This window comes from Ursus americanus, chromosome 3 (genome assembly GCF_024610735.1).
Source record: "Ursus americanus isolate L20-20 chromosome 3, mUrsAme1.1.p, whole genome shotgun sequence".
NCBI classification, from domain to species: domain Eukaryota; kingdom Metazoa; phylum Chordata; class Mammalia; order Carnivora; family Ursidae; genus Ursus; species Ursus americanus.
In genome coordinates this window covers 64,593,678-64,616,997 of record NC_142129.1, presented here as the reverse complement: position 1 = coordinate 64,616,997, position 23,320 = coordinate 64,593,678, and the positions used below count along the sequence as shown (strand labels likewise).

Sequence of the window (23,320 nt, the reverse complement as noted above, 5' to 3'; positions counted from 1 at the left end):
CTGAAATTATGTCAAAATAAAAATTGAAAATTAAAAACAACAACAACAACTTTGACTTATTTGCTGGGATTATCTGGGAAAGAAGCATGTTCTGGAACCCTTGACTATTTCTACACTGTTTGTTTTTATATATTTATACCCTTCTAATTTATACCTCAATTTTTTGTGAAAACATCATTCTATTTCAGCCATGGTATGAGAATAAGAAAAAGAGTTTGTGTCCATATTTGGATTAGAGAGAAAAGGGGAACATCATATTCATGAGGTGTAGATAAGATGTAAACAGGGGAAATTAAAGCAAGCAATCTTGAAACTGCAAGGAGAAAGACTCCAGAAAGGCATATACTGCAATATTTTTTCTCTTTCCTTCCTAGAGATATTTCTTTCCTGGAGAAGATGAATATTTGTAAGCACCTACTATGTGCCAGGCACAGTACTAGGTGCTTTCACGTGTTATCTCACTAATAACAATCCTGTTGGGAAAAATACCATTGCCATTTTTACAATGAGAAAAACTGAGGCTCAGAGAGAATAGTTAGGTTTCCCAAGACCACACAGTATGTGAGGATGCTGGGGAAAGAGTGTATCATGGGTTTAGGGTCAGAAACGATTTGGTTAATTGTCCATCAGTGAGTGGATACACAAATTGTGGTATATCCTTATAATGGAATACTACTCCGCAATAACAAGGAATGAACTTTTGATGACCAAAACAACATACTTTAATTTCAACATAATTATACTGAGTGAAGAAAAGCCAGATTTAAAAAAAAGCACACATTGTGTGATTCCATTTATAGAACCCTAGAAACTGCAAACTAATCTGTAGTGACAGAAATCAGGTCAGTGGTTGCTTAGATATGGGGAGGGGTGGGAAGCGACAGGAGAAAACTTTGGAGGGGAAGCGATAGATATGTTCAATATCTTGATTGTGGTTATGTTTACATATGTCAAAACATCATATCATACATCTTACATAGATCTTATTGCATGTCAATTATACCTTAATAAAGCATTAAAAAAAACTGGAGTGGTATCCCTTTTACTATTTACAAGAGCTTAATCTCCGAGACTAGTTTCTTTATTAGTTGGTAATGCATCCTCAGAGAGTTGGTGTGAAGATGAAAATAAATCAGCAAGGTAAGTGTTTGATATAGTGTTTAATATAATAGTAACTGAGCAGCAAAAGTTATGTAAGTCCTAGACTCTGAGTTCTTCCTTCTCAGAGCTTTCTCCATTTCAACTAGTAATGCTAATCACTGTTATTTTTATTTATAGCTAGAATTCAAGCACATTGATCTTAATCCAAAGCACAAGATCTTTCCACTAAACCACACCAAACTATGACAAATTTTATGATTTGACTTCAGGGACATCATCTAATGATGTGGGACCAGGCCAGAATCTTCTGCAAAAAAGCTATTTTGTCTTTGAGCCAATAGTTTGTCCAAGTTGTTGTTATTGTACTCTTCAGTCCCAGAATTTTTCTTTAGTTCCTTTTTATAATTTATTGATGTTCTAATTTTGTTCATACATCATTTTCCTCATTTCCTTTAGTTCTTTGTCCATTTTTTTCTATTGGTTCTTTGAGCATATTTAAGACAGTTGCTTTAAAATCTTTGTCTAGTAACTTCAATGTCTGGACTTCCTCCCAGATGGTTTCATTCCTTTGAATGAGCCATTCTTGTTTCTTTGCATGCCTTGTAATTTTTTGTTGTTGTTGTTAGAACTGACATTTGACTATTATAATGTCATAACTGGAAGTCAGATTTTCCCTCTTTCACAGGGTTTACTATTTTCTGGTTATTGAAGGCTGTAGCAATCAGTTAATTTAATATCCTTCCCAAACTACTATTGCAAAGACTGTATTCCTTGTCACATGTAGTCACTGAAGTCTCTGTTCCTCAGCTTGTGTTCAGTAAGGGTTGTGATAGAAATATCCTTGAATGCTAGGAACCTCGCAGTCTTTGCAAATTGGCTCTGAGCCGGGGCCCTCCTCCAACTTGCCAGCTTTCACTGTGCCAAGGGATGAGCCCAAGGTGAAAGCATAGGGTCTTCTTGAGTTTTTGAGTATGTGTCTTGCCGTGAGCATGCACAGGGCTTTTTAAATCCCCCCATTTACATAGTTGCTTTTGAATGTCTTAATTTCCCAAAGAAACTCTACCCAGCTTTTGTCTTAGGCAGTCTGTTGTATGTTTCAGCCATAATTTCTGCCTCAGGTGGTTGAGGATTGTTAATTCCACTTGCAGCATTTTCAAGCTTTCTCACCAGAGTTCTGAGTTAGGCAAAACAGGGCAGAACATCTTGCATCAGAGCCTGCCCCATTATTAGTCTGCTTGGGATGCTATATCAAAATACCATAGCCTGAATGGTGTAGACACCAGAAATTTATTTCTCACAGTTCTGGGGGATAGAAAGTCCAAAATCAAGGCACCAACCAATTCAGTTTTAGATGAGGATTCTTCCTGGCTTGCAGATAGCTGCCTTCTCATTGTGTCTTCACATGATAGGCATAATGAGTTCCGGTGTCTATTCTTACAAGGGCACTAGCTCTACTAGATGAGGGTCTTATCCTTACGACCTCATTTAGCTTTTATCACCTCTTTATAAGCCCTACAATCACAATGGGGGTTAAGGCCTGAACATATGAATTTTGGGAGACACAATTGTCTATAGCACCCCCAGATAGATTAGAACAGACATCACAGTGATCTCTGAACAAGGCCAGTTTGCTCCCTTCAAAGAACCAGGGAAACAGCAGCACGCTGGGAACATGGGCAGCTACCATTTTTGGATTGCTACACTTTAAGACTCTGCCTCTTTATGACTGCAGTGGCCTTATGACTGCTGCCTTAAGACTGGTGTCCCTTTAAGACAACTGACATTATAAGACTGTCCCCACGCAGAGAAAAGGGTAGGGGAAAGACAAATAAAATGACCACAAACTCTTCGTACTGTTTTGAGGTGCCTTTTTCTTGATTCAGTGCTTAGTGCTATAAACTCTTAACTGTTTTCTAGATTCTCACAAGATTGGTTCTGACTGTTTCTGCTTGTTTTTTTGATGTTTCTGTGGGAGAGTGAGATTTTGGAACTTCCTACTCTGCCATTATGCTCTTCTTATTCAAAAGACTGTAATTTTTGCATGTTTTTCATAAGCCTTATGTTATTCTTCAGACCAAAGCTTTCACAATGCTTTTTACTTCTTATAAATGAAAAGAACTATTTAGATCTCTCTTAAATAAAATGAGATTTATTAGAAATATATTTAAAAAATACATTTCTAATAAATTACTTGGAATATATACATATATATATATATATATCTCCAATTAAATGGAAAAATTAGCCATTTAAGCTAACAACAACAAACAAAGTATAAATTAATAGGAGAATACAGTGTAGGGATCCATGGAACTCAAGAGCAGGCAGGCCACTTGCAGTATGGGGGCCATAGAAAATCTGTGCAAAGCTAGCAAGTGACTCTCTTTGCTTTCTCTCTCTCTCTCTCTCTCTCTCTCTCTCTCTCTGTGGGAGTACCACAGCTCAGGGTCACTACTCTTCTCAAAGAGTCTGCTTCATTTTTCTCTCTACAGAGTAGATTCCTCTTCCCCTTATCTTGGGCTTACATATCTGAGTTACAAGCCCATGTTTGGGTTACAGTGTTAGTGTTTAAGAGAAAGAAACTAAGACTTCTCTCCCAATTCCAAATTTCTATAACAGAGAATCTGATTGATTCCTCTGAGGATCAAAGTCTATCTCCAATCAGCTATCACCAGCAAGGGGGAAGTGTCCTTATATGAACAGTACTCTGGAGACTCAACCTGTAGATGAGAATTGGAGGAAAAGTGATGAAGAAGATGGTGCTTCTCAATGGATGATGGCAAGAAACCCAACAAAGTATCTACCACGATCCATTTTTAGATATGCATACATTTAAATACAATTTAAAAGAAATGAGATAAAAAGATGTCACAATATGCAGCTAAGATTTGTAAGTCAGTTCTTTACAATAAAAGAAGTAGCATACACATTAATAATTTACTGCTTAGGGATTTTAAACTAAAGCTAGCTTCACCTATTCCATTTAAAACAAATGCTTTCTGCTCTTGTTGAACCACAAGGGAAAACAATTAAGGAATATTTTGATTCATATTCCAGGGAACTAGAGAAACTCGGGATAAGTAATCCCAGAGAGCCCAATCTCATAAGTCGAGAATCTTTCTCTAGATGACACAAGTTCCTCAGTGCAACTGTGGCAGTGTCTGCTTTCAAGCTAATATGTTGTGCGTCATGCTGAGTCCTCTTCCCTTGAGGTTAAAAGTATTTCCTAAACTTTCTTTTTTTTCCCTTATCTTCTCCTCTCCTCTATTCTCCACCTTTATTCCCTTTACATGTCAATCAACTTAGAAAATAACATTAGCCTTTCCAACTGTCTCAAAATCTTGGTAGATTTTGTGAAAATGCAGTTGCAAGGAATAAAAACTGTTTGGAAATGCTCTTTTAGTTTCTGTAGGATGAAAATACTTTATCTTGGCAGGTATTTTCAATAATAAATGAGAAGTCCTGCTCAAAAGCACACCATCACCAGAAAAGAAAGCTCTGTCCTTTTTTTCCAGCGTTCTTCTTCCTATTCAAGTTAGTGAATAAAGATGGTAGGTAGCAGGGGTCACCTGCAACTACAAATAACCTGATGTTTAGTTAAGCCAGTAGTTCCAACTGATGTGGAGTCATACTGGATACCAGAAAGCAAGAAAGAACAATAGAATAAAACAAGGGAATTTGGATAATTCATTCACTACATAATCAAGGCTTGAATCTTATACCAAGGCTCTATCTTACTCATCCTCACACATTTACCTCTGGGGTCACCCATACCACCAAACTGTGCATTGTCAATAATTGCATAATCTCTGGTGTCCATTGTATAAAGACTTCCCTGTGTGCCCAAGTCTTCCTCTCTGAAAGAGAAAGACATATATTCTATCATTTATTTTCTTGCTGTAGGGTGCAATTTTGCTCTAGGACAAACTCTTAGACCAAATTATTGGTTAAATGTATGTTTATTACTAAGTATGTTTAACTACCACTGTTACCACAAAGAGGGGCACACACCCAACCGCAATTATAAATTAATTCATGGAAAGGAAAAGGAGGCAGTCGTAATTATGTATTCTTTTTAAAGTGCAATAAATTTTCAACGGGCTAATAAAATGAGATCTGACATATAATAACCTACCATCCTGCCATACTCTTAAATCTTAACTGCTCACTATGAATGATGCTAATATTTTACAAAGGTACACAGTAAAATCAGTAATAAGTTATCACCTCTTGAAAGAAAACTCTTCATGGTGTACACACCTAAAATATTTAATACTTAATTGCTTAAAAATAAAATAGGGTAGATCTCATGAGCCTGATGTAATTAAAAGAATGTCAATGCTTTTCAATTACACTGTCACATATAATCTGATTAATCACCTTTTGAGGCAGGTTGGGATTATTTTCCCCAATTTACGGATAGGGAAATTGAGATTTAGAGGGTTTAGATGACTTGCCATGGGCCACTCAGCTAATCAGTGACAAAACTGGGAGCACTATTCAGGTCTCAAGGGTTCCACTGCTCTATTCACTATGTTTCCTCCAGGATTGTCAATGTTTAGATTTCAGTAAGATTCACAACTGATTTCTCTATGATCACATCAGAAAACCCTTATGTAATACAGGTGTCAGAAAGCAAAGATAATACCAGCATTGTATGCTACCCTTTAAGTGAAAAAATACATACTCTCCTTCACTGAATTGTTTGTTCATTCAAACAACAAATCATTAAACACCTACATATGTGCCAGCCATTGTGCTAGGCTCTATTATACCCAGCTATATTAGTTATCTTTGCTGCATGACAAATTATCCCAAACTGTAATACCTTAAAACAACAAACATGTATTATCTTAGAGTTTCTGCGGACCAGGAATTTGGGAGCCGCTTAACGGAGTGGTTCTGGCTCAGGATCTCTCCTAAAGTCAATAAAGATGTTGATGAGGGATACAGTCATCTGAAGGCTTGACCAGGACTGGAGCATCTGCTTCCAAGTTCACTCACATGGCTGTTGTCAAGAGTCCTTGGTTCCTTACTGGCTATTGGCGGGAAGCCTTAATTACTTATAATGTGGGCCTCTCTATAAAGTTGCCTGAGAGTCCTTATGACTTGACAACCATCTTTTCCCAGCAAGCAGTCCCAGAGAGAGAAGAAAAAACTGGCATATGTTTTATTTTTTGGCATACGTTTTATAATCTCCTCTAAAAAGTCACACAAGTCATTTATACATCCTATTCATGAGAACAAGTCACTAAACACAGTCCAAACTCAAGGTGAGAGGAATAAAATCCCACCGTTTGAAAGAAGAAGCATCAAAGAACTTATGGACATATTTTAAAACCACTATATCAGTGAATACAATTTAATTTACTGAGTTTAATCTAATTATTACAAAATGTTTTAATCTCATTGTAACATTTGGATATTTAAAGGGAAACTGAGTGTATTAGACAGTGGTTTTTTTGTGGTTGTTGCTTATTTGTTTCTATTTTGTGTCCCCATTTTCATTTTACCCTATTAAAAAATTCCACATACAATGCTAAATAAATGCTGACTTGTCCTAGCTTGTTGTATCATTAGGAAATGCATTCACTGCTTATTAACAGAAAATCCAAATAACAAAACCTTAAATAGGAGGGATTTATTTTCCCTTACATAACAACAAATCCAGAAATGGGCGGTCCAAAGCTAATAAGCTGGCCCTCTCAAGCAATCACAAAGCCTGGCACCTCTGTCTTCCTACACTGTTAATACTGCGTGGGGCTTTGGTTATTATGGTTGAAATATGGCTGCTCCACCTCCAGCACTGAGTCACCGTTCCAGGTAAGAAAAAAAAATGGGTACAGTTCCAACGGCTAATAGGACATTTCTTCCATAAAGCTTTGAGCCTCTCCTAGCAATATCCATTTTCATTTTATTGATCGGTCACACAGCCAGCCACGGCTTACAGAAATCTGGAGAAGTAAATATTTTTAACTAGACACACTGTCACCCTGAAAAAAATCAGAGTTCTGCTACTAAGGAAGAAAGGATTTGGGCTTAAACAACTACCAGTGTCTACCACTCTGCTCCAAGGAGACTCAACACACATTATTGTGCTCCAACAAGCTTTGACACACATTATTTAAACACCACACCAGACAGACAAATATACTGCCCATGATTTATCTGTGTTTCAAATGGGACAATCTAGTCATTTTGAGTCCCATATACAAAGCATATTTTTCAAAGTAACCACAACTTTTTTTTTCTAGTTGATAACACTGAAGAACTGGCGGACATTAATGTCATTTCTAGGAATCTGTCCAAGTAGATAATTATACAGTTGTGCAAAGGTATGTGCATAACAAAGTTCATCAGAGTTGTTTATTATATTAAAAATTTGGGAAAAAAACAAATATCAATAGAATACGGGTTAGATAAATGATGGTACATCCATTTATCTTTTAAAAATGTTAATCATGATACATTGTTCAGTAAGAAAAGAACTATATACATAATAAAATCCAGTTTATGAAATATTGTATTTATATGTCTTTGTGTTTTTTATTCTTTATATCTAGAAGAATGTAACATCCACTTTAAAAAATGGTTACCTGTGGATTATGGGATTTGGATAATTTTTTTTTATTTGTTTGAATAACTATGTATCGTCACGAAAATAAAAGCTATTTTCAAATACCCAAAATGATGGGAGGGATGTATTCGATCTGGTTTTGTTCAAATCAATATTGTTTCCTGCCAGTAATTTTCTGAGACATGCTATGGCTGAACTTATCTTTGGAATGGTTTCTTACCTTTGCTCAATGGAAAAAGCAAAGTTATTCCTTATTCATTAAAAAATTAAAATGAGGTAAGGAATCTTGCATTTTTGTTTGTTTCGCTTTCTATTTGGAACATTGTGACCTCTGGAAGGGTCTCCTTTTCCTCCTGTTTTACAGTGGTTGTGGAAGGGAGGGGGATGAGGCTGGGCAATTAACCATACACAAACTGGAGGAAAAAGAAGAGGATACAGGTAAGGATGTAAGATAGAGAAGTCTGGAGGCATGGGCCAGGAAAAGAGCACTAACCTGAACATCAGGATACTTGCACTTCTAGCTTGGGCCCTCAGTTTATCTTTCTGACCTCAGTTTTCTCATCTGAAAAATAAAAGGTTTAAATAAGAATCTCTAGATGTGCTTAAGTTCTTTTGGAAGATTCTCTTGGGTCTATTAATGGCATATCAAGGCAAACTACACTAGAGGGGAATCTAAACAAAGGAAAAAGAACAACGACAATAATTTACATACATTGTTCATTATTTCTCCCAGGCATGTTAAGTAACTTGCCAAGGTTGCACAGTAAACAAGTGGAAGGACCAAGATTCCAGCCCAGAGCCCACACTCCTAAAGGCTATGCTGAAAGGCACTAAAGAACTGACTGAGACGGGCTTTTAAAAGAAGCAGGGTGGTTTTCTCACCCCCAGGCTAGGCCTGAGGGTGGATGATGTTAAAGCCAAGACCTTATCCCCACCTCCTGACTGCTGTGGGGTTGCCTCAATGGCTCACAGGCTCCTCCCTCATGTATCCCTCAAAACGCTTTCTGATTCAAAGTCCTTTGGCCAACTAAAAGGAAGATGAGTTTTGGAAAGCCCTAAGGAAGCTCTTCCTGTTATTGCCTGACAGCACTGAAGTAATGACAGACCAAACCACGTGTGATACAAAAGGCTTTGTGGTACCACTATGTTTTCAACCCTTCCGGGTTCACGTCTCTGGTTACCCAGCACCCGTTTGCATACCTAATCTTGCTGTATTTCCTTTCATTAAGGCCAGAGAAGTACTGACTACAGAGAGTACGGGGTGGGTAGGGGAGTGGGGGACAGGAGAAAAAAGAACGGGAAGCAGGCTAGAGGCCAAAAGACTTCTGCAGGGTTAGAGCCTGTCCCCCACACAGAGGTCCTCAAGTACCTCCAGCCTCAGTCCCTGTAGTTTCACTGCTTTAGTTTCTCTCAAGGTCCGGAAGCTAATGCAAAACCCCATAGCAGAATCAGGAAGCAGAAGGCCAACAGCGAGAAGCCGCAAGTGGGTTGCGACTACTGCTCGTAGAAGACCCGACTTCCCAGACCCCTTCGCAGAAGGGCGGGGCGTGAGCTTGGCGGCCAATCCCCACGTCCTCACGTCGCCATAGCCCCGCCCCATCCTCCCCCTTCTCGCTCCGCCCTTCCCTGGGGCTGGTGCGGTGGCGGCGACGTCAGCTCTAGGAGACCCCTGGGTGGCGGCTGCGCCGTCGGCGGGCCGCGGCCTGGACGCGCTGCGGGGAGGGGCGGAGCGACCGAGCGGGCGGGGGGAGGGGGGAGGGACGGTTAAGCTGGGCCCGCCTCAGCCGCCGCTGCCGCTACTGCCGCCGCCGCCAGGGAATGATCTGGGCGGCAGCGGGCGGCCCCAGCTAGCGGCCGCAAGCCACTTCTGCGGGTACCGGGAGGAGCTACGGTTGCCGGTCTCGAGTCGTCCCCCTCTCCGCCCCCCAGGAGGGGCGAGAGGGAGCCGCGGCTGATGTCAGGTACGGCCGGCGGAGGCGCCCTCAGGCTGCGGTTCCAAGGTCTCGGCTCACCTCGTCCTCACTGATCGGAGTGTGTGTTGGGGGAGCGTAGAGGGTGGAACCAAACCCGGGCGCAGCCAAACAGGTGTCTCGGGGTCGCCGCCGGGGCTGGGGACTGGAGGGCTCCTGAGGGAGGCGTGGGGCACTCCTGTCCCCGGCGCCTCCGTGAACTGCCATTGGGGCCGTCTGCCCATCGGGCCGCTATTTTGTTGACGAGTAGCCTCCTCTTCGTGGTGGGTTCTTCCTTTCTGCCCGTGGGTGCCCCTCCCCTCTTCCTCGCGCCCCTCTCCTCCTCTTCGCGCGCTGCCCGCCGTCGGGCGGCGGCAGTGAGGCGTGGGGTAGCGCCGGGTCGCGTTCCGACCACTTAGAGGTCCTGCCCGCCGGCCCTCCCTGCCCCCCTCTGACCTGTGGGTCAGGCGAGACCCAGAGCTGAGCTCGGACCCAGGGCTCAGGTGTGGGCACCTGAGCGAGAGCCGCCGGGCTGCCGGGCAGCCTGAGGTGCCGAGCGAGTGGGCGTCTTCCACAAGTGCCGGGGGACTTCCTCGGGGCTTTCTTGGATCATCAGGTTTGTCTGTGGCTGATTTATTTTTTTAAATTTCATTGCCTCTGGCAGAATGAGCAAGCCAGGTGTGTTTGACTCACTTGCTGCGTAGAGAAGGAGGAAAAGAGTTTTTTCTCACCACCACCCCCCCCAAACACCGCAAATGTGCTGTGAGTAGTAGGTGCTGACAAGTTGGCCATACAGCTTTGAATTTGGAGAAATTGTATACTCTTAAAAGAAGAACGTAATTTGGGAATGGGGATTTATTCTTCCCTAGCTCTTACTCTCTTATTTTTTTAAATAAGAAAGCACCACATGCTCTGGAAAAGTTGATTGGCTTTATGATCTAGTTCTGTAAATTCGTTATAGATACTGTAGTATATCTTTTTAACGCTTTTCAGATTGGAAACTCTTATGCTAACCATGAACTGACTTCATTATGAATTAACAAGTTATAATGGTAGAATTTTAACGCATTAAAGTGAATAATTGGGCCAATGTGATTGGGACAGAAATATGTTCACTTACTAAGAGTTAGGCACAGAATATAGATAGCTCCGCCTGGGTGCCAGGAAAAAGTGTTGTGCATTTCAACTTGTTTAATTTTGGTGTAGGTTTAGACAGTGGGAACCTGAATTTTTAGGAAATATTTAGACAGCTTTCCATACCCTTAGCGGTCAAGTGAACCTTATGCACATGACGCTGTGTGTTCCAAGTATTGTATACAGTAAATTATACTTATTTTCCACTAGCCTTAGCATATATTGATGTGCACTTGAAGTGAATATAAAGTTTCAAGTTACCAAACAGTTAACTCTTTTCACCATATGTTAAGTAAAACAGTGATTTAGTAAGGAAAGTATGACTCATTTAAAATTCTTCATAGGAAAAGAGCATGGTTTTTCAGTACTTGTGGAGAAGTATTAAATATCTCTCTTAAATTTGCCTGTAATTTGTCTTTTTCTGTATCTTTTTATTAGGCTTCAGAATTTTAAAAATATTTTGTGGTTAATACCCATTGAAGGATAGATAAGGTTTTTCTTAAATATATTTTTTTGGCATAGGTTATACTAGTCTATATTTCTGAGGTAATTTGATATCCAGAAATTCTTAGAATTTTACCACAAGCTTTTTTAGTAGTACATACAGTGGATTAATTTTCACCCAGTCATAGAAATACAAAACTGTCATTTAGGCGTATGCAATTTACTATTTGTATATTGATTTGTGCTAAGATAAAAATTGCATCTTACAGCTTGTAAACCTTGTAAACCATGGTAATTTAAAATAGAGTCTGTGATATGAAATTATTGATCAGAATTCTTGTGACAGTGCAGCTATAAACAAATGTTAAATGGAAAGGGGAGAACTTGACAAAATTAATTTCAGATTCATTTAAAATTTTAAGCTTCCCAGTACAACCATGTTACTTTTAGAAGATTTGTTGAGATTTGAATAAAGATACTAGTGTACAAACTGTAACAAGATGGAAAGAGGGGCGCCTGGGTGGCACAGCGGTTAGGCGTCTGCCTTCGGCTCAGGGCGTGATCCCGGCGTTATGGGATCAAGCCCCACATCAGACTCCTGCGCTATGAGCCTGCTTCTTCCTCTCCCACTCCCCCTGCTTGTGTTCCCTCTCTCACTGGCTGTCTCTATCTCTGTCGAATAAATAAATTAAAAAAAAAAAAAAAGGAAAGAAAAGTATATCAAAATTTTTTTTACCGAAAATTTTTTAGGATTAAGATCATTCCTTTTAAAGAAGGAAGAAAGAGAAGGGGGGGAAATGGAGAATTGTTCTCTAAAAGAGAAGACAGTATTTTATCTTAAATTTAAATGTATATCTAATGTGTGTTTAAATTTTCACTTTGCAACTAATTAAAATAGCCAAGGGGAAAATATACACCAAAATGTGTAATGTATGAAAATAAGAAGTGTCCCTTGAAGGAAAAAAATAAATGGATATTTGTGAAATAGGGAAGCATGTAAGAAGGTAGGAGAAACCAAAAATACCTGAGTAAGTTATCTAGACCCTGTAGTATGCTGCCTTGCACATTGAAGGCAGGGAGAGACTTACTAAGTTGGAGAGATTCTGAAATGGGAAACCTGATTAGTTTACAACTAAAGCTGTGTATTTAAAACATTTAAACTGGTGGAAATCAGATAATAGGCAGAATTTGAAATTATGTATGGCTTGGTATAGTCATTTGCATTCTTGGTCCTTCTATTGGTTTCCTAGGGCTGCCATAACAAAGTACAGCAAACTGGGTGCTTTAAAACAACAGAAATTTACCATCTCAGTTCTGGAGGCTAGAATTCTGAAATCAAGATGTTGGCAGGGCCACGGTCTCTAGGTTCTAGGAGAGAATCTGCCTAGATGCCTGTTAGCTTCTCCTGTCACTGGCAGTCCTTGGTATTCCTTGACTTGCAGCTTTATCACTCCAGTCCACTCCATTCTCCCTTTTTTATAAGGACACCAGTTATATTGGATTAGGGTCCACTCTGATGACTTCATCTAAACTTGATTACATCTGCAAAGACCCTATTTCCAAATAAGATCCCATTCATAGGTACTGGGGTTAAGACTTCAACCTCAGTTTTTTGAGAGGGGACACAACTTAACCCATCACAGTCATATAATTTATCTTTTACAGTGTTCAGCAAATTTTTAGCACCATATTTCAGGCCAAATCAGGGGGTGTGGTAGGAACAGAAAAGGGGACATCTAAATGTACTTGTCATTTACCTATCTCAGTGCTTACTCTGAACCAGGTTGCAGAGAGAAAGCAAACAGGTAGACAAAATCTCTGTCCTGGAGGAGTGTATGTTCTAAAACGTTGGTTCTCAAAACGTGGTCCCTGGATTTGCAGCATCAGCATCATCCAGGAACTTGTTAGCAATCCAAATTTTCAGGCTCTAGCCCCCAGACCTCTTGATTCAGAAACTGTTTTAACAAAACTTTCAGGCGATTCTGATGCAGACTCAGGTTTGAGAACCAATGAACAAGATGAAGAAGAGAGACAATAAACAAGACGAGGAAGCAAAATATGTAATATATTAGATGTTAATAGGTGCTGTGGGTAAGAATAGGATGACCAGGGAAGACCCAGGGTGACCAGGGAAGACAGAGTCTAGATCAAGGAGAATCTATATATATCATGTTAATTAATGATGCTTAGTTTTTGTCTTATAGGCAGTAGGGCTCCATGGAGGACTCATGGAGTGACTTGGTCAGCTTTTCATTTTAGATAGGTCATTCTGATGACAAAATGGGAATGAGTTGAGGAGAGATAGCACTTGAGTGAGGGAGACAGATTAAATATTGTAGTTGCTTAGGGGAGAGAGGAGGGTCTGAAATAGTAGAAATGGAGAGAAGAGGATAGATTAAAAAAACATTTAGGAAATAAAATGGGTCAGATTTGGTAATTGGATATGGGGCAAGGGTAAGGGGAGTAAGGAGTGTTAAAAAATTAGAGATACTCTAATTTCTAGTTCAGATAAACAGATGGCTCCTAGTGAAATAGGAACCCATTGGTGAGTAATTTAGGTGATCGCCAGTGATTTTAGTTAAGCTGAATAGGAAGGGAATTAAGGGAGGAAGGTAATGAGTCACTTTAGACATGTTGAATTTGAGATACCTATGGTCAAGGTGGAAATGTTAGTGTATGTGTGAGTCAGACTTCGAGAAGTCTGAAAAGGATCAAGAGATCCTCTTGTGTAACAAGTGTGGGGATTTTAGTGCACTTTGTTTTTATTAGATTATCCTTATAGATGAAGTAGCTACCTTTATTTAATTTTTGTCAAAAAAATGTAATAAATGTGTACTTGATAAAAGCATTAAAACATTAAAAGGTTATAAAATGAAAAAAAAAAAAAAGCCCTTTTTGCTCATGCCACCTAGTCTTAGTTCCCAGAGGTAGCCTTTGTTAAATATCTTTATATACACCTTTCCAGAATTATATATACAGAAGAATTTAAGAAGCCAAATGTGATTATACTACACAGACTGTAGTACTTTGTCTTAAAAAAATAAATATTTTATCTTACACAGTTTTAATGAATGGAGTTACGTTATGGAAGAAAATAAATGAAAAGGGTGGAGTGGAGATTAGTAGATACAGCATCATCTCTTTGATGTAAAGTAAAAGATACAAATACACAGAGAAATGGGAAAGAAAACGTACTCTTTTCTGTATATCCATATTTTTTATCATGGTTTCAGTTTGGGTTTTTTCATTTGTTTTCTGTACATTTTTCTGATTTAAAAAGTAGCCACTACACCTTACTAGCAAAAAGTCATAACTGCGAAATATGCAAAGATTTTCTTCATTAGCACATATAGATCATTGTTTGGACAGCTGCAGAGTATTCTGTGGTATCATGTACCATGTTTGTTTTCTTAACTAGTTCCTTATCAACAAGAAAACATCTTTTGGCGTGGCTGCCATGAACATCTTCAGAGACTTCTGTGTTTGTGTCCAAAGGAGAAATTTCTGATGATGAAATGATGGGTCTGGTCATACTCATTTAAAAATTTTAAAATTTATTGCCAAATTGCCCTGCCAAAAGACAGTAAGTATGTATATTGTGGGAAAGAATGCATGAGTGCCAGTTTTCTCTTCCATGTTATGACTGAGTGTTACTAAACATTTTTTGCTAGTATGATAGGCTAAAAATAGTATTTCTGCATTTGAATTACTTTAATGTGAAATTTGAACATCCTTGACCATTGTATTTTCTTCTTCTGCAAATCCTTTATTTTCTTTATCTGTTTTTATATTAGATTGAGCTTTTATCTTTTTCATTACGATACTTGTTGACATTTTTTGCTGTACAGATTTTTTTTTAACATTTTATATAGAAACATCTTTGAACCAGCAGTTCCACTGCCGGAAGTTTAACCAATGAATAATTTCATACAATTTTCTTATAGTTTCTGAGTTTTGAGAAGATCTCAATTCATATTATAAGAATGTAAAAAGATATTTTCTTCTAGTTTTGTTATAATTTCATTTTTTTTAATATTGAAATCTTAGAAACATTTGGAATTTGAAAGAGAAAGGTAGGGATCCAGCTGGCTGATTTTTATCTTTTTCCCAAAAGATTATTTCAGTATCATTACTTGAATTAAACCATCTTTTTCTTGATTTGAAATGCTATGTATATTATGTATTAAATTTCCACACATACTTGTTTTTTTTTAATAGACTCTTTATTTCAGTCTGGTAAAGACCACCAGGGGTATGTATCTTTAGGCTGACAAAGGTTAATTAACTTGCTGCTGTGAGGAAGACCACATACCAGAGGAATTGCCAGCATTTTACTAAATAAAGAAAGGACAGGGTTATTATAGGATTTTGGAGAAGGGTGGAGTTTAGACAAAATTTAAATGAAGCAATATTTGATAGGTTTGAAGTACAGCAAGGCTGTGTGTCAAGGGGTTAGTTAACATCGGGCCTGGGCTGAGAAGCAAACTCAGAAGTCCTGTTTCCTTAGAAACTACACAGTTAGATAAATGTGGAATGTTGTGTCTGGGAAGCCCTATCTGAAACTCTGAGTTGGAAATTAAGGCTGCTGCAGTTTGATGAATGATCCATCATCTATGCAAGAATGGGATGTTCCAGTCTCTCTGATAAACTTTCAGATAGCTTAGTTCTGACGGCATGGTTGTAGAGAAAGTTTCTCAGCACAATGTCTGTTGTATTAATTAAAAGCATTAAAAATGTTTTTTTTAAACTGATTTATAGGGAAATTGATATGTCTGTTTGGCCTGAATATCAAATTGTTCTAATTACTATACCATTGTTTATTGTAGGTAATATGTTTTAATCTCTGGTAGGCTTAATCTACCCTCCAACCTGCAATACTCCTTTCAGGAATTTCCCAGTGATATTCCTATTTATTTTCCAAACAACATTAAGAATAATTTTTAACCACATTATTTAATTTTCAAAAATCCCGTATTTAAGTGGGTCCAGGGGCGCCTGGGTGGCTCAGTCGTTAAGCGTCTGCCTTCGGCTCAGGGCATGATCCTGGCGTTCTGGGATCGAGCCCCACGTCAGGCTCTTCCACTGGGAGCCTGCTTCTTCCTCTCCCACTCCCTGTACTTGTGTTCCCTCTCTCGCTGGCTGTCTCTCTGTCAAATGAATAAATAAAAAATCTTAAAAAAAAAAAAAAAAGAGTTATGTATCTATCCAGTAGACAAAGTGAGGAAGGCACACCAAGCAAAAAGAATAGAATGGCCAAAGTCATCCATATGCAAGTTCATGGCAGACTTGGAGAATGACTGAATGGTCCTTGCAGGTAAGGGAGTATGAGAAATAAGAAAGCAGGAAGGTAAACTAGAGCCAAGTCTTGTGTACCAAGTCAGCAGTATGGACTTGATCCTTGGATAGTTTGGCTGGGTCTGAAATTCTACATTGGAAATAATTTTTCCTCAGAATTTTGAAGGATTTTATCCATTGCCTTCTAGCTTTCAGTGTTGCTGTTTGAAAGTCTAAAACCATTTAATTCTTGGGGCACCTGGGTGGCTCAGTTGGTAAAGCATCTGCCTTCGGCTTAGATCATGATCCCAGGGTCCTGGGATAGAGCCTGATGTTAGGCTCCCTGCTCAGCAGGGAGTCTGCTTCTCCCTCTTCTTTCATGCTCTCTCTCTCTCTCTCACTTTCTCTCTCTAAGTAAATAAATAAAATATTTTTTAAAAATTAAATTAAAAAAAATAAAACCATTTAATTATTGTCTCTTTGCTTCTTTCTCTGCAATCTTGCAGAATGGTTTCTTTGACCAGATTGTTCTGAAATTACATGATACTATATCTTTGTGGGTCTGTTTTTGTTCAGAGTATTAGCTATCATTGGATCCTTTCAATCTGGAAACATCCTTGAAATACTTGATTGTTGATTTCCTCCCCTCTTTTTTATCTGCACCTGTAAACTGATCTTTAGTTATCAGTTTTCTCTTATTTTCCATCACCTTATCTTTTTGTTTTGCTCACTTTGGTGGTGATTTCCTTAACTTTATCCTATGGCTGTTCTATTCAGATTTTTTATTTTCTTACAGTTTAATTTGTTGTGGAGTTCTTTTTGTCCTCATAATTTTTTTTAAAGCTATTATCTTATTCTAATTTCATGAATAGAATGGCATGATATTTTTTAATCTCTCAGAATATCAATGATTGGGGTTTTCTTAGTTTTCATCTCATTATATCATCTCTTCCAAGTTGCTTTAAATTTGACTTTCTTGTTTTTTTTCTTTCATATTAGAGGCTTTCCTTAAAATACCTGGTGATTCTTAAGTGACTATATTTTATAGTAGATTCTAAAAAGCTAATTAAAGTTTCTATACACATTGTTAGGGCTGTGCAGTATTCTTCACTATACGATGATTGAACTAGAATGATTGATTGCTGAACCTTTTGGGGATTCCATTAGAGCAAAACCAAACCAAGCGATTTTTAACTTTCCCAATCATAAAGTTGCTGTAGCAGATGATGCTAATGCTTTGTCCAAGGGCCTGTATCTTCTTTCTGTTCACAGGCTCCTAATGTATATTCATTTCCGTTATCTATCTCCTAAGGTTCTTTGTTGCTGGGCTGCCCTCACACTGCCAGACCCAGTTTTGCCAATGTACAAACTATGGGAGTGTCTGAGAAGTTTATTTCCTAAGGACAGCCCTTAACCAATGATTAATTCTATGAATACAACTCTGAGGTGCAGCTTGTATTGCCTCCAGAACTACCCTACAGGATGGAGCTAAAATTACCTCCCATGGAACTTTGCATGACTTCCTTTCCTTCCCTATCCTACTTCCCTATAAGTTTGTTCAGGGAATACTTTCTTTCTTTTTTTTTTTTTTTTTAAGATTTTATTTTATTTATTTGGTTTTTTTTTGGGGGGGGAAGTATGCACAAACAGGGGAAGCAGTAGACAGAGGGAGAAGCAGGTTCCCTGTTGAGCAAGGGGCCCAATGTGGGACTCGATCCCAGGACCCTGGGATCATGACCTGAGCCAAAGGCAGATGCTTAGCTGACTGAGTCACCCAGGCACCCCCAGGGAAAACTTTCTAATAAACCGCTTTCACACAAAGACCTCATTTCACAGTTTCCTTTCTGAGGACCCAACTTAAGATAACCATTAGCGTTTGGACTGCATTCCCTTTGATGATGTATTATTTTGAAGTGAGATTGGACTGAGTTTTTTTTTTTTTTTTAATGCTATCTATATTTTGGGCTTTCTTTGTCAGAGACTGGTATCAAACTTTTACATAAAAGAAGAATTGGTTAAGTTCTACTTAACTTCCTGAATGATTCATGTAGTATAGGCATGCCACAGAAATATTGCGAGTTCAGTTTCAGACCACTGCAATAAAGCAAATATCATCACAACAAAGCAAGGCAGATGAATTTGTGGTTTCCCCATGCATATAAAAGTTATGTTTACACTATATTGTAGTGTATTAAGGATGCAATAGCATTATGCCTTAAAAAATGTACATACCTTAATTTTCCTTATTAAAATATACTTTATTGCTAAAAAATGCTAACCATCATCTGCGCTTTCAGTGAGTCATAATCTTTTTGCTAGTGGAGGGTCTTGCCTTCATGTCCATGGCTGCTGACTGATCAAGGTGGTGGTTGCTGAAGTTTGGAGTGGCTATAACAATTTCTTAAAATAAGACAACAACGAAGTTTGCCACATCTGTTGCCTCATTTTTTCATGAACGATTTCTCTGTAGCATAGATACTGTTTGATTGTATTTTACCCACGGTGGAACTTCTTTCAAAATTGAAGTCAATCCTCTCAAACCCTGTCAATGTTTTATTAACTAAGTTTATGTAATATTCTAAACCTTGTTGCCATTTCAAGTCTTCACAGCATTTTCACCAGTAGATTTCATCTCAAGAAACCACTTTCTTTGCTCAACCCTAAGAAGCAACTCCTCATTCATTCAAGTTTTTTCCTAAGATTGCAGCAATTCAGTCACATCTTCAGGCTCCATTTCTAATTCTAGTTATCTTGCTGTTTCTACCACATCTGCAGTTATTTTCTCCTCTGAAGTCTTAAACCCCTCAAAGTCATCCATGAGGGTTGGAATCAACTTCTTCCAAATTCCTGTTCATGTTGATATTTTGACCTCTTCCTGTGAATCATGAATGTTCTTAATGCCATTTAGAATATTGAATCCTTTCCAGAAGGTTTTTAATTTATCCTGCCCAGCTCCATCAGAGGAATCACTGTCTATGGCAGCTATAGCTTTACGAAATGTATTTCATTTTTTCTTTTAAGATTTTATTTCTTAGAGAGAGAGAGAGAACACGAGCAGTGGGGAGGGGCAGAGGGAGAGGGAGAAGCAGTATCCCTGCTGAGCAAGGAGCCTGATGTGGGTCTCCATCCCAGGACCCCAAGATCATGACCTGAGTTGAAGGCACTTAACCAACGGAGCACCCAGGCGCCCCCACGGAATGTGTTTCTTTTTTTTTTTTTTTTAAAGATTTTATTTATTTATTTGACAGAGATAGAGACAGCCAGCGAGAGAGGGAACACAAGCAGGGGGAGTGGGAGAGGAAGAAGCAGGCTCATAGCGGAGGAGCCTGACGTGGGGCTCGATCCCACAACGCTGGGATCACGCCCTGAGCCGAAGGCAGACGCCCCACCGCTGTGCCACCCAGGCGCCCCGGAATGTGTTTCTTAAATAATAAGACTTGAAAGTTGAAAATTACTCCTTGATCTATAGGCTGCAGAATGGATGTTACTTTAGGAGACAAGAAAACAACTTTAATCTTGTCCATCTCTTTTAGAGCTCTGGGGTAACCAGATGCATTGTCAATGAGCAGTAATATTTTGAAAGGAATCTTTTTTTCTGAGCAGCGTGTCTCAACAATAGACTTAAAATATTAAATAAAAACGTTGTAAACAGATATGATGTCATCTAGGCTTTGTTGTTCCATTTTCAGAGCACAGGCAAAGTAGATGCAATGTAATTCTTAAGGGTTGTAACATTTTCAGAATGGTAAATGAGCAATGACTTCAACTCAGTTACCAGCTGCATTAGCCCCTAAGGAGAGAGTCAGCCTGTCCTTTGAAGCTGGGCATTGATTTCTCCCATCTAGTTCTCAAAGTCCTGGATGGCATCTTCTTCCAGCAGAAGGCTATTTCATCTATATTGAAAATCTATTGGTTAGTGTAGCTACTTTCATTAATTATTTTAGATGGATTTCTCTGGATAACTTGGAGCTCCTACATCACTTACTGCTTCACTTTACACTCTGGTCTTATGGAGAAGGCTTCTTTCCCTTAGACCTCATGAACCAACTTTTGCTAGCTTCAAACTTTTCTTGTGCACTTCCTGACCTCTCTCAGCCTTCGTTGAATTGAGGAGTTAAGACCTTGCTCTAGATTAGGCTTTGGCTTAAGGGAATGTTGTGGTTGGTGTGATATTTTATCTAGACTACTAAAATGCTCTCCAAATTAGCAATATCAAAATCAGCTATTTTGGTTTCTTATCATTTGTGAGTTCACTGAAGTAGCACTTTTAATTTCTTTCAAGAACTTTTCCTTTGCATACACAACTTGGCTTTTGGGCGCAAGAAGCCTAGTTTTTGGCCTGTTGTGGCTTTCAACTTGTCTTCCTCACTAAGCTTAATCATTTCTGGCTTTTAATTTAAAGTGAGAAATGTGATTCTTCCTTTCATTTGAACATGAAGAGCCCATTGTAGAGTTACTAATTGGCTTAATTTCAATATTGTTGTGTCTCAGGGAATAGGGTGGTCTTAGGAGAGGGAGGGAGACAGAGGAATGGCCAGTCAGTGGAGCAGACAGAACACACACAATATTTATCGATAAGGTTTGCCATCTTATATGTATGCAGTTCATGACCCCAAAACAGTTAGAATAGTAGCATCAAAGATCACCAGAGTTTACTCTAACAAATATAACAGTGAAGAAGTTTGAAATATTGTGAGAACTGCCAAAATGTGATACAGAGAAATGAAGTGACATGGTGTTGGAAAAATAGTGCTGATGGACTTACTGGACAAAGAGTTACTACAGACCTTAAATTTGTAAAAAAAAAAAAAAAAAAAAAAAAAAAATGCAATATCTGCAAAGCACAGTAAAGTGCAGTGAAATGAGGTATGCCTGTATAAAAGTTATGTTTTTTGAAAGATGTAAGTATTTTATCCAAGAAAAGCTTGGACCTTTTTGAAGTCTGGCTCTTTGATAACATTCTTTATTTCCTTTGTTGTTATTTATTCATTTTTATACCTTGAGTCAGCTTTGATAATTTGCTTTTATAGAGAAATGTGTTTCATTTAGGTTTTTGTGTTTAATAGCTATTTATTATATAAAATGTTCTCTTGGATTATTTTTAATTTTATCTCTGAATGCAGGTATAGTTTAAATACTGATGGGAACAAACCAACTATAAAAAGACATATGTGAACTAATTGAGACAATTTGATTATAGAAGACAGGGAAATTTGATTACACACTTGGATTGGATGAGTCCAAAGAAATACTGTTAATTTTTTTAGGCATTGAGAATTCTTTTAGACATTTGATAGTGGCTTTTATTAATTTTATTAATTTATTTTATTAATTTTAATTTTTATCTATTTTTCTATTTTGAATTTTGTTGGTTTCTTTTATTTCATTCATTTTGCTTGCTTTAGGCTTATTTTGCTGTTTTTCTTGGTTTTTGAAGTGGGAGCTGGAATCAATTGATTTGAGACTTTTTCTCTTTTCTAATGTAAGCATTTAGTGCTGTAAGTTTTCCTTAGCAGTGCTTTAGCTGTGTCCCTCTATTTTTAAACTCTTTCATTGCTATTTTTGTATCTCTGTGTAATTACAACACTGTAAATTCCATGAGGGCAGGGAAAGATATTTTGTTTTGACTTTTTCCAGTATTTAACACAGTGCCACATAATAGTAAATGATCTTTGAACTTTAAAACTTGCATGTAGTATCTCAGTTCAGCAGCTTAGCTCAGTAATCTGGAACTGTAAGGAAACAAAGTTAGTAGAAATATTCTCAAAGAGAATATTGCAAATAAAATTTTATTATATGTAATAGAGTTTTCTTTAGGCTAAAAATGTATTGAAAAAGAGATATGGATTAAATCTTACGGAATAAGCCTTTTTTAGAATTCATATAAAGAAACATTTGAATTGTTATAGAGCAGAGGCATGAAAATTTAGTCTGAAACCAGTTCTGATCTCTCAGCAACTCTTAACATTTTCAATCTTTCTTGGAGCCATTTTCATTTTTACATCTTCTTTACATCTCAAGATTTATCACTAGAGCAAAACTGGTTTCTTCTTGAATCTGCGGGTAACAATATCTTCTTATCTTCCGTTTAAAGATAATTTTAGAAAGAAAGGGAGAAGGATGTGGAAAGTTGATGGGTGACTATACATGCAGGTGTGGTATAATGGGAAAAAAAAACTTTGAAGTGAAATGTGAGTTAGAATCTCAACTTATGTTGGCTGTGTGTTAATTTAATTTCTCTGAAACTCAGCTTCCTCATTTGTAATATGGAGATACTACTATCAAGTTTTACAGTTGTGAGGATCAGAGAAAACAAGTTTTAAACATAATGCCTCATACAGTATATTTGTAAGCATTTATACGCTCTATCACTATGTAAGGTTCATCTCAATTTTGTAAGGAAAGTCTTTTAGGGAAAAAAAGCTATCATATCATTTTAATGTGGTTAGAAATACACGATGAGTATGTAAATGTAGCAAATGAATATCCAGAAAAAATTATAAATAGTAGACTGACAACTTTGGCAGGAAATAGTATAAAGTACCAAAATTAAAAAACAACAAAAAACAAACACTGAAAGCCTAAGATTTTAGGGACTTTATTGCGAATTCCATTGACTTTCTAAAAGCCTGAAAATTGGAGGAAGACATGATCTCATGTAAAGGGCATTCAAGTCTTAATGAGAGGATATTAGTGACTGGGGGCTTGACTAAAAACCAAGCATGAGAGAAGTGGAACATTTATCTACAAGGATAAAAGATCAGTCTGCCCTCAGACTTTTCTGGCACCAGAGTGAGAAGACTATGGATCAATATTTATAGAGTTTATACTTGGTCAAGTT

At 38.1% G+C, this 23,320-nt stretch overlaps 2 protein-coding genes across 3 annotated transcripts in view; one reads left to right on the top strand and one right to left on the bottom strand.

Moving 5' to 3' along the window:
• The window catches only part of ASNS (asparagine synthetase (glutamine-hydrolyzing)), a 149,911-nt gene extending 140,712 nt beyond the window's left edge, over positions 1–9,199 (bottom strand). For both annotated transcript variants that reach the window (XM_087861055.1, XM_087861057.1), the window contains exons 1-2: positions 9,048–9,199; positions 8,172–8,240 (exon numbers count right to left, since the gene is read on the bottom strand). The gene's annotated coding sequence lies outside the window, so the exon portion shown is untranslated. The remainder of the gene's footprint in view (positions 1–8,171; positions 8,241–9,047) is intronic.
• A 213-nt stretch (positions 9,200–9,412) lies between these two features.
• The window catches only part of C1GALT1 (core 1 synthase, glycoprotein-N-acetylgalactosamine 3-beta-galactosyltransferase 1), an 80,624-nt gene continuing 66,716 nt past the window's right edge, over positions 9,413–23,320 (top strand). Inside the window, exon 1 of the mRNA XM_087861052.1 lies at positions 9,413–9,639. Coding sequence (XP_087717178.1) covers positions 9,633–9,639 — 7 coding nt within the window. The 5' untranslated portion in view covers positions 9,413–9,632. The remainder of the gene's footprint in view (positions 9,640–23,320) is intronic.